We start from the raw sequence: 19,678 nt of genomic DNA, 5'->3' as shown, positions 1-19,678 counted from the left end.
TATTTATTTATTTGTTTATTTATTTTCCCCTCCCTCTATGTTTGTTGTCAGTGAAAAACTTCTGCACAGAGCAATCACATGATTTATAAATATTTATTACCATTTGACTTCCTCGTTCTCAAAAGTCATTAATTATTCACAACTTAAGATAGTTGTCTACTACATATTCAACAATAACTCTGATTACACATTATTCTTGGTAATCTGGTGTGTGTGTGTGTCTGTGTGTGTGAAATATAAAATATATTTATAGATATATGTATAATATATATATAAGTATATATGATGTATATGTAAATATATACATGTATGTATGTGCATGTGTATACATATAATTATATATACACACATGTACATAATTTATATAATATATACAAATGCATATAGTATATATAAATACACCCATCCACACATATATATATATATATATACATATTTAAGCATACATTCTTAATCTATATATGTATATACACACACACACACATCTATATGGATGTGTGTGTGTGTGTATAAATGTGTGTTTGAATGTGTGCGTGCACAAGCGCTCACACACACACACAGACACATGCACACACACACACACACACCAGTTAAGTAAAACAAAATCAGCACAAACGAATCCCATCAGATTTTATAATGAACTTCTCTGTTAACTAATCTATCACTTTCATTTGATTCTGGTTGACTATAACAGTTTTTGCTAATAACTCGGCTTGCTTCACTTCTTTTATATTGAAATTCTTAATTTTCATAATCATTTTAATTCATCTTTCAAACTTTTCTCTCTCTTAATTTTTTTTTATTATTTAATTAAAAAACGAAAATTACTATTTTTGTATCTTCAAGTTTATTTGGTTATTTTTCAATTTTTATTTCACTTAATTTTTTAAAAATTCTTTTATTATCAGCATCAATGTGTGTTTCTTTCTTTGTATGTGTGTTCACAAGAAATCTGTGATTATCTATGCTATCCACTAAATATTAAAAGCAGTGGAATCAATTTAGTAAAGCTACCATTTAGTTACTTTGGTATATGAATGCAAAACGAAAGTCAATGATTTTCCACGATCAATTTTCTAAACAGCAGCACTTCTTTTCTAGTGGCATCTCATCTATCATTACAAGCTCTTAGTTTCTTCTCAGTGATAATAGTTCTGCAGAAAGCACCATTTCGTTATACTTTGTTCAGCAATAATTTGTCACTGACTGTTGGATTTTTCATATAAAAGTAATTACCGAACCATATAAATATTATGTTCATGGCTTTTTTTTTTAAATAGTATAAAGGTTAATTTTTTTTTTGAGTGGCTCTAATTTGTCAAAAATACCCATTTTATTGTGTTAGATGGAAATAGTTCTAACAAAGGATACGATGGCTGTTGAATTTTCAGTGATATTCTTTAGTGTATCCTTTGGTCTCTGATTGTCATTATCTGCTTGCCTCCTGCTCATAGTTTACAATATTTATTGTAAATACATATGTTGATACCTGAAGAAACCACTAGATTTTTTTGACTCATTATATTCCACACATTTTCTTGATGTACTGCTTATGTTGCTAATCAGCATTACAACATTCTCTCTATCTTTTATCTTTTACTTGTATCAGTCATTTACTGCGGCCATGCTGGGGCACCACCTTGAAGAATTTTGAGTCGAATGAATCAACACCAGTCTTTTTGCTAAATCTGGAAACTTATTCTCTTAGTCTAATTTGCTAAACTGCTAAGTTACAGGATTGTAAACACTGGATGTCAAACAGTGGCAGGCAACAAAGACAGACAGACAGACAGACACACACACTCACACACACACACACTGATGGGCTTTCAGTTCCCATCTACCAACTCCACTCACAAAATTTTGGTCAGCTCGAGGCTGTAATACTAGAAGACACTTGCCGAAGGTGCCACACAGTGGGGTTGAACCCATAACTCTGTGATTGGAAAGCCAGCTTCTTACTACACAGCCATGGAGGCACCTATATTAGAGCTATCGTCTTTGCGGGCAGTTATCTCCTAATCACTTGGATAATCTCTGATCACAGTTTTTCAATTTACCATATTACTTGTTAGTATATATATATACTGGTATGTATATTGTACATACATATTTGTATATATATAATATACTAATTATTACATATATATTATATTCATTACATATGTGAGACCATATTTAGTGTGCAGAATGTTTCCCTGAAGTAGCCTCCCCAGGTCAACTCAATGAATATCTGGTTTGTGGTTAATTTCTAACATATCTAACATAGGTGCAGGAGTGGCTGTGTGGTAAGTAGCTTGCTTACCAACCACATGGTTCCGAGTTCAGTCCCACTGCGTGGCACCTTGGGCAAGTGTCTTCTACTATAGGCTCGGGCCGACCAAAGCCTTGTGAGTGGATTTGGTAGACGGAAACTGAAAGAAGCCTGTCGTATATATGTATATATATATATATATATGTATGTGTGCGTGTATGTTTGTGTGTCTGTGTTTGTCCCATCCAACATCGCTTGACAACCGATGCTGGTGTGTTTATGTCCCCGTCACTTTGCGGTTCGGCAAAAGAGACCGATAGAATAAGTACTGGGCTTACAAAGAATAAGTCCGCAGTCAAATGACTGAAACAAGTAAAAGAGTATATCTAAACTGTTTATATTTATTTCAGTTGTTGATTTTGTTATATGCGTCACAACTATTTACTTTCAATCTTTCTTTTCCAGTTTCATCAATTTAATTCTTAACTTATTTGCTTCAATTTTATTTCATTGTAGGCTATGCGGTTTCCACCAAAGTCATACAATAAAGATTTAGAATCTGCTGAGGTAAGTAATCTTATATCATCAAAGATACTATAATATGTATTGTCTTGTTTTTTTATTTTCTGTTCATTTCTCTTAATTTTTTCGTTTTCATTTTCCTGCTTGCACATTGGAATATTTTTTTTTTGCAGATTATTTTAATGGCTGGTCCTTTTAATTGTTTAGAGTAATTAACTATGAAATCAGTTGCTGAGTTTATTAGTTGAGGATTAAGAAGTTTTAAGATGAGTGAAAAGAACAACGTCACAATAATAAAATGTACAAATATTATAAAGCAATGGTTCCTGGCTTTTTCACTATCAAAGATCCCTTTATATAAAATGAATTTTTCTATGGACCCTAGGTTTTTGAAAGATGTGCCAGTTCAATAAACTGATTTTATTTACTAACTAACTCTTTTTTCCTTGTATACTGTCAACTTAATGTGATAGTCCCGTAAAGGGAATCACATCACCGCTATTTAGCCCTAGGAAGCATCGACGTTTCCTGTCAGCTTTGAGACATTTCCTGTGTCCTTATATTTACGAAGGGGAGACAAGCACCCACAACAGCTAGGCCTGCATCCAGAGACATGCATGTTTCTGGGTCTTGCTCATCATCAGTCTGGAGTAGCATGGCCTGCTGTAGGGAGTGCTTGTCTCCCCTTTGTACAGGAAATGTATCAAAGCCGACAGGAAGCGTCGATGCTTCCTAGGGCTAAATAGCGGTGCTGTAATTCCCTTTACGGGACTGTCACGTTAAGTTGACAGTATACAACCACTCTATCGTTCCACCACCGCTCATATCTCTCTGAGATATTTAGAAATTTAATATTTCTAATCTTTTTTTCTTGTTCATCTCTCAAATGAAAGATAAATGTAATTGATTAATTATGCATTTCATACAATAGCCTTCAAAAATTTTTTTAACACGGATCACAGACACTCAGTGCTACCTTTTGGAACTCCCAGGAGTTCATGGATCTTGGATAAGATCACTGTTATATGGATTAGGGCATAGAACAAATTAGCTGTCTGGGTGTTTGGGAGTAATAATATCATCTTTTTGTGGTTTTATTTTTCACACTACACTTGAATTGGTTCACTGATTGTCTTTATATGTTTGGTACTCTAATTGCAGCTATTTTCTTGATACCACTTATCTTTCTCAAACTACCTGTAACCATTTCACTGTCCATCACTTCTCCTGAGCTCTCTACCTTCATTTTACATTGATCACTCCCAGCTCCAGTCCCCAGATTATCTCCCCTTCTCCATCAACATGCATCTCTCCCTCTTCTCATGCACTATACTTTCCTTCCTTCCTTTTGCAATCTACCCAACCATGTCATCTTTCTCTCTTTTTCTCTTTCTCACCTTTGCCCTGTCTACTGTATCATCATTATTTCTGCACTGCCAGTCATTTCCTGCCCACCCCTACTCATATGCATCATTGGTCATACCCCATCCTTTACCCATTATTTACTACATCCACACCTCATCTCTATGTTTATCACCTGCTCTTTCTTGCCCCCCTTACTTATCCCTCAACACTTGTTCTCACCCGTTCATCCATTCCCCACCTCTCACTCTCCCATACACTCCCTGCAACCTCTACTTGTCCACAGTCCATATTCTGCCCCCAGTTACTTTCACTCACCTTGTGCCATGAGGATCCACCTAGACACCTCTTTACCTCTTTCTAGCTCCACCCCAATCACTTGCAAGCTGGGATTACCTCACTAATGCATGAAGAAAAGCACCCACTGGCCACTGTATAGTGGTTTGCATTTGAAAGGGCATTCACCCACAGAAACCATTTGAAAGGCAGCGAGCTGGCAGAAACGTTAGCATGCCAGGTGAAATACTTGGCGGTATTTGGTCTGCCGCTACGTTCTGAGTTCAAATTCTGCCGAGGTCGACTTTGCCTTTCATCCTTTCGGGGTCGATAAATTAAGTACCAGTTACGCACTGGGGCCCGATTTAATCGACTTAATCCCTTTGTCTGTCCTTGTTTGTCCCCTCTATGTTTAGCTCCTTGTGGGCAATAAAGAAATAAGAAACCATTTGAAAGCTAACACTGAACTACAGTGTAGTCTTTTGATCTCTTGGATCCCATCAACCATTTAGCCCATGTCAGCATGGAATATGGATGTTAAATGAAGATGATGTATCATTGTCAATATTTAATATCCTTTTTTCATGCTGGCATGGTAGGAGAGTTTGACAGGAACAAGGCATGTCAGAAAACTGTACCAAGCATAGTTTCTATGACTGGATGCCCTTCCTAATGCCAACCACTTTACAGAATGTGCTGGGTACTTTTTGTGTTGCACCAGCAGCAGTGAGGTCACCAAGTAACTTGCAGCTGGAGCAGTAGTGGGGAGGGACAGTGAAGGTGCCTTGCATTAAAAGAGGTATATGGCTATGTCGGATGGAGAGGGAGGGGAGAAAGATGGTGAAGATGTACGAGGGAGGAGGAGGCAGGGGCCATACACTCATGTTACACTGTGGTGTATATGAGAGTTAGCTGAAAAGGTCATATGCTAACATACTCTCATCAAATGTGACTAAGGAACTTCATTCCTTGTTGAGATATTGCATTCTGAAAGTCGTGAGACTTTGACTGCATATGTCTTGGCTTTTAAGTTGTGGCGCTTACGGCAGTCTGTCACTGAATGCCTCATATATAACTTGTTAATTGCTGGTAGGGACACTGTATTTCATTAAACAATCATAATTTGTATGCATGTAATGTTCTAACACACATGCATGTGCACACACACACACACACACACACACACACACAATAAGGTTGGCTGAAAAGTTCATAGGCTGACATAGACACTCCTCTGGAATGTGACCAAATGAGGTTTATTTTACAGCATAGTCCCTTTGCAATCTCCACCCATTTCCCTTCAGTATTGCTGCGCTTGGATCCCATTGGTGAAGAAGCTTTCATCCTGTTGATCAAAAAAAGTCATCAACAGCAGATATGTCATCATCATCACTGTGACATTGCTTCACAGCCAAATGTTTTTGTCATGCTCAGGAAGAAATGATAGTCCGATGGGGGTCAAATCAGGAGAATAGGGAGGGTGATGATCAACCGATTCAGAGACGTAGTCGTGCACAGCAGCAGTCGAAGTGAATGACTTCTAATCCTGCCAAATATTATGAAGAAATGATTATTTCCCTTTTATTAACTGAACTGTCTGCATGGAGGCGCCACATATTGAAAGTGTTGGTTCTTTTGCATTTTGAAGTAAACTTTGCATAGAAAAATTAGAAAAGAGATTAGTGAGAATATTAATTTATGAGTATCTAAACACTGGGTTGGAAATATCTAGTAAAGTGTATTGCACCAAAGTCCACTACTGAATGTGTATGTGTGTGTATATATATATATATATATATATCTTTTACTCATTTACTTGTTTCAGTCATCTGACTGTGGCCATACTGGAGCACCGCCCTTTAGTCGAGCAAATCGACCCCACAACTTATCCTTTGTAAGCTTAGTACTTATTCTATCGGTCTCTTTTGCCGAACCACTAAGTTACGGGGGACATAAGCACACTGGCATCGGTTGTCAAGCGATGTTGGGGGGACAAACACAGACACACAAACTTATACACACACACACATATATATATATATATATATATACATATATACGACGGGCTTCTTTCAGTTTCCGTCTACCAAATCCACTCACAAGGCTTTGGTTGACCCGAGGCTATAGTAGAAGACACTTGCCCAAGGTGCCACGCAGTGGGAAGGAACCCAGAACCATGTGGTTGGTAAGCAAGCTACTTGCCACACAGCCACTCCTGCGCCTGTATATGCATGCACACCCACATGACAGTCTTCCTCTGCTAAATCCATTTATGAGGCTCTGATCAGATAATTGCACAGTAGGTAAAGAGGGAATTTCATCTCTTATGCAAAATCTTCCTCAATTGAGACATGATGTGGGTGTAGCTAAGGGCGTGACTGTGTTGTTGAGGACCTCGCTTCCCGATCATGTGGTCATGGATTCAGACCTACTGTGCACTATTTAAATAACCCTGAATTGATCAAAACCTTGTGAGTGGATTTGGTAGACAAAAACTGGAAGAAGCCTGTTATATGTGTGTGTGTGTGTGTCCTTGTGATGGATGTAAATGTTACTCATTGCTAGTCATCTGTGAAAAGCATGTCCGGCCATGAATAAATATTACTTTGCTTGGAAATAGGTGAAGGTTGGCAACAGGAAAGGCGTTCGTTCAGCTCTAGAAAATCTGCTTCAATAAATTCCATACAAGCATGGAAAAACTGGATGTTACACCACAATGGTGATGATATTGACATGATCATCATCAACATTTAATGTCCGTTTTCCATGTTGGCATGACAGGAACTGGCAAGGCCAAGGGCTGCACCAGGTTCCATGGTCTGTTTTGGCTTGGTTTCTATAGCTGGATACCCTTCCTAACGCCAACCTCTTTACAGAGTGTAGTGGGTACGCTTTAAGTGGCACCATCACCAGTGCCTTTTATGTGGTACCTTCGTTTTAGGATCTTGACTTAAATATACAAGATGTATACATATGTATATTTGTATCTATATCTGTGTGTGTGTGTGTATATATATATATATATATATATAATATATATATATATATATATATACACATACATAGATATACATACAAACACACATTTACATATATATATCATCACCATCATCATTTAATCTATGAAGTTAATCTAAAATAGCTGTTTTACTGTAATGAATTTTAATATTATTAACAATACTATGCATAATTGTATTAGGATATAAATGTCATATAATTTTTTTTTTAGTTGTGTCCACATACCTCAACTTCTCTCTTTCTCTCTCTCTTTGCACCTCCTTCTCTCTCTCTCCATCTGTCTGTCAGTCTCTCTCTACTCCTCTCACTGTCATTCTGCTCTTCTTGTTCAATTTCTCTGCACAAATATTGATATATACAACATATACACTGACCTGAGGGCAACTGGAGAATATACAGAGTTAAACTTAATTTAGATACAAATAATAAAGGCCAAGTGAATAGTCTGATATATTCACAGTAAGCCTTGTATGTATTTGTAATTGTGTGTGTGTGTGTGTGTGTGTGTGAGTGTGTGTGTGTTAAAACTAATGAATTAGTTCATTAAGAATATAATTTTATTAGTTTGATAGACAAATTTATGTGATGCCCTGAAGATGTTCTTCAATTCTATGATGCTTACTAAAATTTTACCTTTTTTTTGACTTCTCTTTTGCTTCTCACAAAGTAACTACAATCAAATGAAATTAATGCCAGTGTCATCCACTTTGAATTTTGCATAACATTAATGAAAAGAAATTAATTTTTAACATTGTTTTTACGTTTAGGTGTGATAGTTTTTTGTGTGACAAAATGTATTCTCGAGTAAGAGAAGATAGTTTCTGAAAATAGTTTAATTAGAAATTATTTCTTTCAGCTCACTATCAAGTGCAAAATTCTATTTAAAATCACACAATTTAATTATGGGATAAGTGCTTCTATCTGCAAGAATCTGCATGTGTGTGTGTGTGTGTGTGTGTGATTGAACATTAGGGTAAGGATTAAAATAAAATCAGTTAATATTTTAAGCAGTGAATAAAGGATATGGTTGTCACCTATGTTTTTAGTTATGTGCCAATGAAGCATTAAAAAATATCTAACCATCATTATTTGGTAATGTGATAATAAAGCCAGAAGTGATATTCAGATGAAAATGTTACCAGCACCTTTGTGTGTTAATAACTTCTAAGAAATTATAAAACAATAATGAGAAAATAAAAACAAAGAACAAAGCATGGAAGGTGGGGGGGGGGAGGAGAAAAAACCCCCGATAATTTTATTAAAATTCATAATTGTGTGCATGCGAATGCACATGTTCTTATGTATGCACATATTCTTATGCCTGTGATGTGTTGCAGAAAGCAAATTATATTCTATTTTTTGCTTTTCTCTTATTTCTTATTTTCCTGTCATTTTAATAGGGACACGTTATTCAATTTATTAGATGTCACAACATTTTTGTTAAGTAATGGAACGGAGGTGGGGGGGGGGGAAGAAAAAAAAAAGGAGGAATCAAGATAGAGAAGAAAATTGTATTTACTAAGAGATATGTTGCAAAAAGAAATCATTTTCTATTTCGCATCTAAATTCACGCATCCCTTTATATGAAGTTTTATTTCCATTGTATATTGCATTATTTGAATAAAATAATGTGTAAGTTTTAGATATTTTATTTTTCTGTTCTAAACATATTGAAGGATGTGTAAAGAAAAATACAAATCACTAGTACAAAAGTATACGTGTAAAGGCATATATTTTATATGATCCATTTCAGTATATGTTTTATATTAGATGGCTTCCAAGCTAGAAGGCAATCTTAATTAAAAAAGGGAAAAGAAAAATAGCTAGCTAGCTTAATAGCTATTTTGACAGAATATTCAAGTAATTAAAGTAAAAATTATATAGTGGCCATCACAGGTAAAAATATCTTACCTGTTTATACTTATGCTGTTATATTGGTCTGTGTACTATGTGTACTGTTAGAAAGGTTTAACAAATAATTATTTGTTGAAGGAAACCTTGTAAATTGAAGTGGATGAAATATTTACTCCTTCCCTGACAAAAAGGTTTTGTTGTCACCACAGTCTTAACTGAACTTCCAAGGCCTCTTTTGAATTTGTTTAGTTTTCATTTGGACATGGATTCTCAAAGTAGCATTTTTTTTTTTATAGGTTATTCTATTTATAACTCTGGAATTGAAAATTGACTTTCCTTGAACAGTGTCTTCGTATCCAAGTGTGTTATATAGTTGTCTTTTTAAGGCTTCCTAAACAAAGATTATCCATAGTCTCTCAAGTTTATAAAACATAACTTGGAACATTGTCATTTAGTTCTTTTACTTATGAAGTGTGGCAAAAGCTACAAATAGATTTTTGTCGACAACTATTTTCCTACGGAATATAATTTGGCATTCAGCTAATAGAAAAGCACAGTGGAGGAGTTTCCATATATTGCTGATCCTATTAGAAATAGCAGTTAAATCTACTCCGGACCATATCCTTTCTTCTTGTAAAAGCGTATACATAGAAAATATAGTCATTGATGTACCCTAGAAAGGTCATGATATATTCTTTTCTACTCTAGGCACAAGACCCAAAATTGTTGGAAAGAGGGCCAGTCGATTAGATTGACCCAGTACGCAACTGGTACTTAATTTATCATCCCCCAAAAGGATGAAAGGCATAGTTGACTTTGATGGAATTTGAAATCAGAATGTAAAGGCAGGCGAAATACTACTAAGCATTTCATCCAGTGTGCTAACATTTCTGCCAGCTCGCTGCCTTAACCCTTTCGTTACCAACCCGGCTGAAACCACTCTGGCTCTGTAGTACAAATGCCTTGTTTTCATAAGTTTTAAATCAAAATCTTCCACCAACCTTAGTCAGAATTTATGTTCCTAACACTAGCTTAATGATAACTAAGTTATTTTACTAAATTCTTTGTTATATTTAAAGTAATTGAAAGAAACACAGAGCATCTCAACAGAAATACAGTCACGAAAGGGTTAAAGGTCATGATATATTGGTATGGAACTAAAACAACACATAGCTAATTAAATTTTGCCGCTACTCCTCATGTCTTCGATTCCAATCTCAGTAAAGTGATGACAAGGATATTTAAGGCTTCTAACGTAATAGATTATTTGGGTTGGCCATGGACAGTTTAAATGCTAAAGGATTAAACATATTACTGTCAGTTCTCCCCCCCAACTCTATATTTGTTAGACAAAGTGTTTTCTCGTGAATTTCCCTGTTGTTTTCAAATTAGAAATTATATAACTAGATAAAGTTGAAAGGAGTTGTGGAAGAGAACGAAGTAGAAAAATCAAGGCTGGAAAAATACATTCTTCATTGTGCTAAGGATGTTGAAACTTATAAATAACGGTGGACTTTGATTAGGATATCTTTGATTTCCATTGTCACAGGCTAAATAAAGGATAAGGAATAATTTCAATTTTTTTTTTTTATTTATGGGAGATGGTATATTTAAGATAAAATTCTATTATTTATTTATTTATTTTTTGGGGTGTTTTATCTTCATACATATTCATATAAAATATTATTTAAACAAAATCAAATAAATTGTTCATTATCTTTCTGCAGCAAATATTGATAAATAAAATTTCATTTCCAGACCAACCTCAACATTTTACTTCTCTTTTATTTATCACTTGAGCAATCTTTCATTCTTACTGTAATCATATATTTAAAATATCTTCAGTTTTGCTTTATTTATGGGTGTAGGTTTTGTTTTTTTACATTTTCTTTTAAATGAAATTATTACAATATAATTTATTTTGTTTTCAATTAAGTTAATTCTAAAAGTTTATTTAAAAATCTTGTAATTACTTTGTTAATTATAAATTGCCTGCACTTAAGTGGGCTTAAATCTGAAGGGGGATTTTTATTTTTAGTCCCATTTGTAGTTATATAATAAAGGATGTGAGGAAAATTGTAAAATATCTTTGTTTTACTCATGGGACTTATCTACAACGGTTGTTTCCTGTTCTCAATATTTTGCTGTAATGAACAACATAAGAAATGTATTTAATATAATAAATATGCCTGTAGATGACTATTTAATGTGTAATAGGCCATTATGATGCATATTCTTCTTGATTTAAACTTGTATTTTATCTATGGAAGATGGATCTGAAAACATTGATTCTATCTTTAAAAAGGATGATTTCAACAATGTTTATGTCTCTCAATGAGCTGCTGAGAATATAGATTGTATCGATGGGAATTCAAGTGTGAGCTTTGTTTTATGTTCTTTGAAAATAATGTGTTCTCATATTATTGTATATTTAATTCTATTCTTTAGATAGCTCATTTATTAATCAAACATTTTTGTACGTGTAAATTCTGAATTATAAGTTTTATTTTATTGAATTTATAAAATTTTTATGCCTTCAGTTTCTTGATATTTCTTTTCTACTAGAAAACCACCGACTCCTTACCTTAGCAATTCTTATCCACTGCCACCATTAGTGTCTTGTGTTGTTGCTGTGTATATTTCCAGGTTTTTAAATTTATTTCTTAATTGTCAAATAAAACTAAACTATGGATTACTTTAGTTCCTGATTTAAAATTATACTTTCTGTAACAATATGTTTCTCCATTTGGACCTCAAAATAAAGTAGTGTTTTAAATAAAAGGTGAGAATGGTGTATGTACATTTATATTAATTAGTAAGTTATTAATTGGGTATGTTGTATAGCTTTTAAATTGTATCGTTTTTAAAGTTTCAGTTCTGGTTTATATTTAGTCCTCAAAAAACGGTACTAGTTACCAAGCCATGCTTGCGCTTGAGTGACAGCTAAGCTTATTTATCTTATCTAGGGCCACCTTCAGTCATAGCTGACTATTAGCTTGTGCACTTAGGAAGTTCCTCTTCAAATCACAGGAACTTTTGTAAAAGACTATCATTTGCCCATGCATACAAGTCACTTGCTACCGGTGTTGATACCCCTGAGAAAGGCAGGTTGATACAGCTTGGCATTGATGGCACCATAGGCATTGCTCTCAGAATGTAAAAGGCCAAAACATGACGCGAGGCATCTTGTCTGTCGTTCTAACAGGTCGACCAATACATCACCCTGGATATTTTTTTATTGACCCTGGAAGCATTGAGTACACTTGAGAACTTTTGTGTTGAGAGTTTTATTCTGCCACTTTGTTTTCTTAGAATTTTTCTTAGTTGTGGGGGTGATGACGATGACTTGAGCTGTCTCTGCACTCATGTAGCCAACATGTGATGACATGCCATCACCAATGCAAACATTTTAGGACAATGTAACTTGTAAGATATTCAAAATTGCCTGCAATTTTCAGCTCAGTCCTTCAGGAGGTACACACTGGGTGTAGTGTTAAGATACAAACCAGTGATATGAGATAACTCCATTGCTCATAACACTCACCAGCATGCCATCAGGAAATTGGTACACCATGAAGATGGGTAGACAACCATATTTGACTATGGTTTTCTGCAAACCGCCATGTCACTGTGTTAGAGGTTTTAGAGAAGTCAACAAGGGTTATATATAAGCCCTGATTCTACTCTCTGCACTTCTCTTAGATGTCTATCTGTAAAGTTCTTCACAATGAAAGGCACATTTTCTGGCAGGGGATTGTTAGTTGTGAGATTATGAGTGAAGGGATTCAGGAGTATTTTTGCCATAATTTTGCCAGCAGTTGACAAAAGGGAAATAGCTGTATGATGACTGTTACGTATTTGTCTGTTCTTATATTGGTGAATGATTGTAGTATCCTTGTATTCATAGGGGATAGTGCCTGCTGATAACATTGAAGGAACTAAGTCAGTTTTTCAAAGATTGTTTCGCCATAGTTGGCCTATTATTTCAGCAGGGATTCAGTCAACACTCACTGCTTTATTAAGAATGGTTCAGGTTTTAACAAAAGTGGGAGAGCTGAAAAGTTGCTGAGCTACTGACATTGTGATATTTATGATGTTTGCCTATTAACAAATCATGCACTTTTGAAGATAAGTGGAATAAAAACTCTCTTACAAATAAGAGGCAGTGATAGGAAGGACATCTGACTGTAAAAACTGTGCCTCAATAAAATGCATTTCAACTACCTGCATTGTCGCAAATGTGCGGTAGTTTTAATTGTATTGCTGCAATTGTATTACTGTGGTAAGTAGCTTGCTTACTAACCACATGGTTCTGGGTTCAGTCCCACTGCGTGGCACCTTGGGCAAGTGTCTTCTACTATAGCCTCAGGCCGACCAAAGCCTTGTGAGTGGATTTGGTAGATGGAAACTGAAAGAAGCCCTTCGTATGTATGTATGTATATATATATATATATATATATAAAGTTAATCCAAACAAGAAAGCACAAAAAAAACACAACAACGCGAGGACATGGAACAAATATAGTATTTATTGGACGCTCAGGAAAGAAGGAAAGAAGGAGGGTTTAATGTTTTGAGCGGAGCTCTTTGTCGGAAACATAGGAGAAGGAAAGACCCAGAGAAGGGAAGACAGAGGAAAAAAATCGCCAACGGTACACACGAGGTCACATTTTGAAAGGATATATATATATATATATATGTGTGTGTGTCTGTGTTTGTCCCCCCAACATAGCTTGACAACCAATGCTGGTGTATTTACATCCCCTGTAACTTAGCAGTTCAGCAACAGAAACCGATAGAATAAGTACTAGGCTTACAAAGAATAAGTCCTGGGGTCGATTTACTCGACTAAAGCGGTGCTCCAGCATGGCCACAGTCAAATGACTGAAACAAGTAAAAGAGTAAAGAGTATATCAGTGATTCAGCTGAAACAGTATGAATTGAGATTTGATTGTAACAGTTTTGATTATTGATAATGTACTATGTGTTAAGGTAGTGAGCTGGCAGAATCGTTAACACCCCAGGGCAAAATGCTGAGCAGCGTTTCATCCATCTTTATGTTCTGTGTTCAAATTCTGCCGATGTCAGTTTTGCCTTTCTGGATCTTTTCGGTTTGAACGGCAGTTTTTAACATAATTTCTAGGTAACTAAAAAATTTTAAACTTCGTATACTGGTAGAATGTGTTTATAAAATATCATTTTCTCTTAGCTTTCTTGAGAAAATTCTATAGTTTGTAAGATATTTGTTGTTTTTTTTCTTCAATTTCTGCAATTTCAACCAATCACTGACGTCCATTGAGGTAAACAACATTCTGTGCCATATGAATATGTCCCTTGTTTAAGAAACAGATTGGGTTTATTTACATTTGTGAAGAAAAAAAGATACCCTTCCCCCACCCCTAATCCTAACCCTAACCCTAAAACAGATTGAAATGCAATAGATCGATACTAGGGTCATAATTATGGGTGACAATTTCATATGACACCGCTAGAAAAAACTGCCGTTCAAACCGAAAAGATCCGTCTTTTTTCCTATCGGGATTGACAAAATAAGTACCAGTTGATCACTGACGTTGATATAATTGACTTACTCCTTCCTCCGAAATTTTACTATGCATTAAGGCAGCAAACTGGCAGAGTCTTTAGTATGCTGGGCAAAATACTCAGCAGCACTCCATCTGTCTGCGCATTCTGAGTTCAAATGCAGTTGAGATTGACTTTGCCTTCATCTTTTCAGGGTCGATAAAATAAGTACCGGTTGAGCACTAGGGTCAATGTAATCGTCTGTCTCCCTCCCCACAAAATTTGAAACCTATATTACTATGTTCTACATCAAATGACACTGGTTTTATATTTGTCTTTGTTGTTGTTGTTGTTGTTGTGTATAGCTAGTGAAACCATGATGAGAAGTTGCTTGGGCTGACGACTTCTTGTATTCCATTCCTCTGTACATATTCCAACTGCAGTTGGGTTTTGGTATGAAGCAGGGAATATAATAAATCTTGCCTGTTTCATTTCAGCAACTATCCAATCTGTTGTTATATGCCTGTGGGTTTCAGTGCTCACTACACAGAGGTGGTCAGGTAGGCTGGGTCAGGACCAGTTACTGCTGTTCTTTTCTGCTTTCCTGTCATGGTGTTCCTCCTAGCTTTGTTTGGACGAAATAAGCCGCTGATGCTGCTTCTGTTTTATGTACATAAGCTTAGTGTATTTGGTTCAGGTAAATGGATAATCTTGGGATAGCACTGTAATAATGTTCTGGTAATAGCTTGTAGTAGTAGGCATATTATAGGTAGGCACATGTAGGCATGTTATGGATAGGCACATAACCCAAATTTATAGAATAGTCTATATAGCTAATGGATAAACCCAGTGAATGAGACTTGAATTTAGAAGTAAAGAATTTGGAACTAAATATTATAATTCTTTTATTCTGGTTTTCTCAACAAGTTCTGGCATCTTTCCTAATGCAAAATTTGTTTATTTCCTAAATAAAAATAACCTTGTTTTAGAATGTTAACTCTGCTTGGTTGGGTTCTTGTTCTGAAAGATTTTACAGGATTCTAGAAATAGGCCTGTAAACATATATTGCTAGTTTGGAAATTACATGTCTTCATTTACCGATATGTTAATATTTGGCAGCAACCTGGATGTCTGACTGGTTGAAGTGAATAAATAAAAAACAATAATGATGAAACAGTCCTGTAATATCAATAATTGTAATGTTAAATAAGTAGTTGAGAATTGTTATATCACAATTTAAATAGAACTATTGATTAGAAATATATCTAGTCTATACTATAGTAAAAGGTGAGGGTGGATTTATTCTTAGAAGTCAATCTTTCTGTTTATTTTGGGCAGTGGGGCACTGAACAGAAGTTGTGGTTTGTCTTTTTACATTCTGAGTTCAAATCTCATCACAGTCATCTTTGCCTTTCGTTCTTCTCAGATCAATAAAAGTACTAAGATTGATTTAATCAATTACAACCCTCCTCTGAAATTTGCGGCTGTGTGCCAATGTGAAAAATCAATAATCAATATGTTCATTCATAGTTTGCTTATCAACATCAAAGATTAAGACCATGGAAACAGGAAATTTGTTAAGTCTCTTGAAATTTTTAATATTTTTCATTAATATCCTAAACAACATTTTCTTGTTAAAATTATATTTTTCCTATTCAGAAATATTTACTAAAAACAAAAGCTTCTGATGATACAATTTATTTCACAAATACTTTTTATTGTTTTTTTTAATTTTTTATTTCATTGCTATTTCTCTGTGAACTACATTGTATTGAATGACAAACTGCCGTGTATAAAATCACACATGAGGTTCTAATAGAAACTCGAAACATGTGCTTAGAGAGTTTTATGCTGTTGGAAAAAAGACTGCAGCAGTTAGAAGCTGGACAAACAGTCCCTGGTGAATTCATTTAACTTAATTAATAAAAAAAAAAAATTATTTAGTTGCTTTTCATTTTGATTAGTCAACAGATAAATCAATTGCAAATAGGAAAAATATTTTATTATTTACAATGAATGTTTTTACATTACTCCATTGAGGTATAACACATATTCCAGAATATGTTTATTGTTTGCGGATGGAGGATGATTTAACATTTTTGAAAGATATGCCAGTAAGCCAATTTCACATTGAAATCAATGATAAATCATTGTGTGCTAATGAAAGATGGTTGGAATATTCATGAGATCTACATAACTAATGTTTTGAAATATATCACATCACTTATATTAATTATACTCTTCCTCCTTGCCACCACTCCAAAGTTGGTATTTGTGTATTTGTATAATTTCTACTTTTAATTAAAATATATTTAAAAAATACGTTAAATATTCTAGTAACTCAAGTTTATCAAAATAATCGAGAAGTATGAATTATTAGAGTGTCTGACAAAATGCCTTTTGGTATTTGTTTCCGGTCTTTATGTTCCAATTTCAAATCCTGCTGAGACCAACTTTTTCTTTTATCCTTCTGGGATTGATAAAATAAAATCTCAGTCAAGTGCTGGAGTTTATGAAATTGGCTGTCCCCACCCGTCAAAAATTTTTCTGACCTTGTATCCCAATCAGAAACAATTATTTGTAGTATGTTGTAGTATTCTAAAACTAAGGTGTCACATTAAAAGCATTGGTGTGGGTGCTGGTGCCATGTAAAAAACACTGGTGATGGTGCCACATAAAAGGTCCCCAGTACACTCTGTAAAGTGGGTGATGTTAGGAAGGGCATCCAACTAGAAATCAAACCAAAATAGACTATGGAACCTGGTGCAGCCCACGGCCTTGCCATTTCCTCTCAAGACAACTCATGCCAGCATGGAAAACAGATGTTAAATGTTAATGATGATGATGATGTTGCAACAATATTATGGAAAGAAAATCTCAAATCAAAGGCTGACTCCATATATCTTATGAATTAATGATATCTTCCCTACTGTTGCTAATTTCACTTTAATCATTAATATCCATGGCATTTCTGATTATTGAACAATAATAATTGGCATTTATAATCATTTAGTTAACCCAATTCATTGTTAATTAATAATTAGTGACAGAAGCAGTGTTAATACCAAAAGGTAATCTTCAGTCTCATTTAGGCGTTTAGTGCAAATAAGCATATGCATAGATCATAGCAGATGAAATTTGTGAGTCATGGGTGCTGGAATTTCCATGTTACGTGGTTTTGGTCTTTTGGACCTCCTCAGTGGGAAGCACTGGTCACCTCATGCCAGTTAGTATTTGGTGTTCTAACAAAGCATCTATGGTAAGTTGGATATAAAGATTATCCTTTGGTATTAATTCTGCATCGATCATTAATAATTAATTTTAATAAGCCTGCTGGCTATTTGTAATATCAGCATCTGAAAAAAAAAAAAATGCTGAAATTCTATATATTGTGGCATCAAGATCTGACTGGCACGAGGTGACTGGTGCTTCTCACTGGGGAAGTTCAATAGACCAAAATGATGTTATGTAGAAATTCTGGTGCCCATGACAGACAGATTTCTTCTGCTACAACCTGTGCATGTGCTTTTATGCATCAAGCATCTTAAAGGAGAGGATCTCTTGAGGTTAATAGCAAATTGTTCGGTGTTCTAACAAGGTATCCATGTTAAATTAGATATAAAGATTACCTCATTCTTGTTTCAATTCACCTGAAATCTTAGAACCAATGCTTTGCTTGAATACCACCTAACATGGTTATAAGTGTTTAAACATTTATCACTGATAGTATTTTTTGTCAGAAATAAATCATTTTGATATTATTGGGCTGTTATAATCATTTATGGTGCAAAAATGATTTTTTAAAAATTTATTTTATTTTATCTAGTTTCAGCTCATGAGCTGTGGCCATGCTGGGGCACCGCCATTGTTGTTGATTTTTTTTTTTTGTCTTTTGTTGAATATTTTATGCAGGGTTATTCATCGTCAGTTACTCTTAAACTAAAATAGTCTTGTGATATTTAATTTCCTATCTGGTATTGTTATTTTGCTACTAAGAAATAATAATCCAATTCTTGCATCAATTTACTATATTTTACAGAACTACAGTTTCTTTTGTTTAACATTAAAAACAAATATGGTGCAGGTGTTGGAATGTTCTTTGAATTTGGCTTATTTGACGGAAGTAACTAGAATGGTGTAACTAGCTTAGAATGGGAGTGTCATGTTAAACCTCATCATATTATCAATAGATTTTGGTTAGGAATTTGGCAGATAAATACTTTTTTCTTAATATCAGTGACCTGCAAAACATTGTTTTCAGTAATTATTTTCCTGGTTGACTTCTTTGCTTTTAAACTAGGCAGTAATTAGTGTTGATCTACAACTGGCATAAGTTGTATTAATCTGTTGTAGTTAGTGTTGTACGATGGCTATCTAGACCTGCGATCATTTATCAGACTGACATATTTCTTAATCACTATTGCAGCTGTGTAACTATTTAATAATTCATAAATATGTTTGCTATTCAGCGTCTGTATTGAACATATCATCATCTACCAACACATTTCAACTTATTTAGGCTTGTTGGTTTGGTCGATTTAATTTCACTCTAATTTAATCTTGCTTTAAAACACCCCCCCCCCACTTCTTCCTCCTCTCCCTGGAAAATTACTTCTCAGAGTGTTTTTGACAATTGATATTCTTCCATATAGTTGTTGATTAATACTATGTATAGTTGTTAGTTTGGTTGCAAAATATCAGAAATATGTAATTTTTAATTCAATTGAATTTTGTATAAACCCAAACCGAAACTGAATGTTCAAAACTGCCCATAGCATATTTGTTCCCACCTACTACCTTTGTTGCAGTCTGTTTCTCCTATCTTACATTCCTTTGCCATCTCTGTCTCTATGGCTACAGCTGCCATTG

General features: G+C 34.7%; 1 protein-coding gene across 2 annotated transcripts in view; it reads left to right on the top strand.

The window, feature by feature from the left end:
• LOC115220893 (26S proteasome non-ATPase regulatory subunit 3) overlaps nt 1–19,678 on the top strand; it is a 162,661-nt gene that overhangs the window by 130,449 nt on the left and 12,534 nt on the right. For both annotated transcript variants that reach the window (XM_036510549.1, XM_029791090.2), the window contains exon 10: nt 2,771–2,821. In XM_036510549.1, coding sequence (XP_036366442.1) covers nt 2,771–2,821 — 51 coding nt within the window. The remainder of the gene's footprint in view (nt 1–2,770; nt 2,822–19,678) is intronic.

This window comes from Octopus sinensis, linkage group LG17 (assembly GCF_006345805.1).
Source record: "Octopus sinensis linkage group LG17, ASM634580v1, whole genome shotgun sequence".
NCBI classification, from domain to species: Eukaryota; Metazoa; Mollusca; class Cephalopoda; order Octopoda; family Octopodidae; genus Octopus; species Octopus sinensis.
The sequence above is the reverse complement of the archived record's forward strand: the minus strand, read 5'-3'. Positions and strand labels throughout refer to the sequence as shown.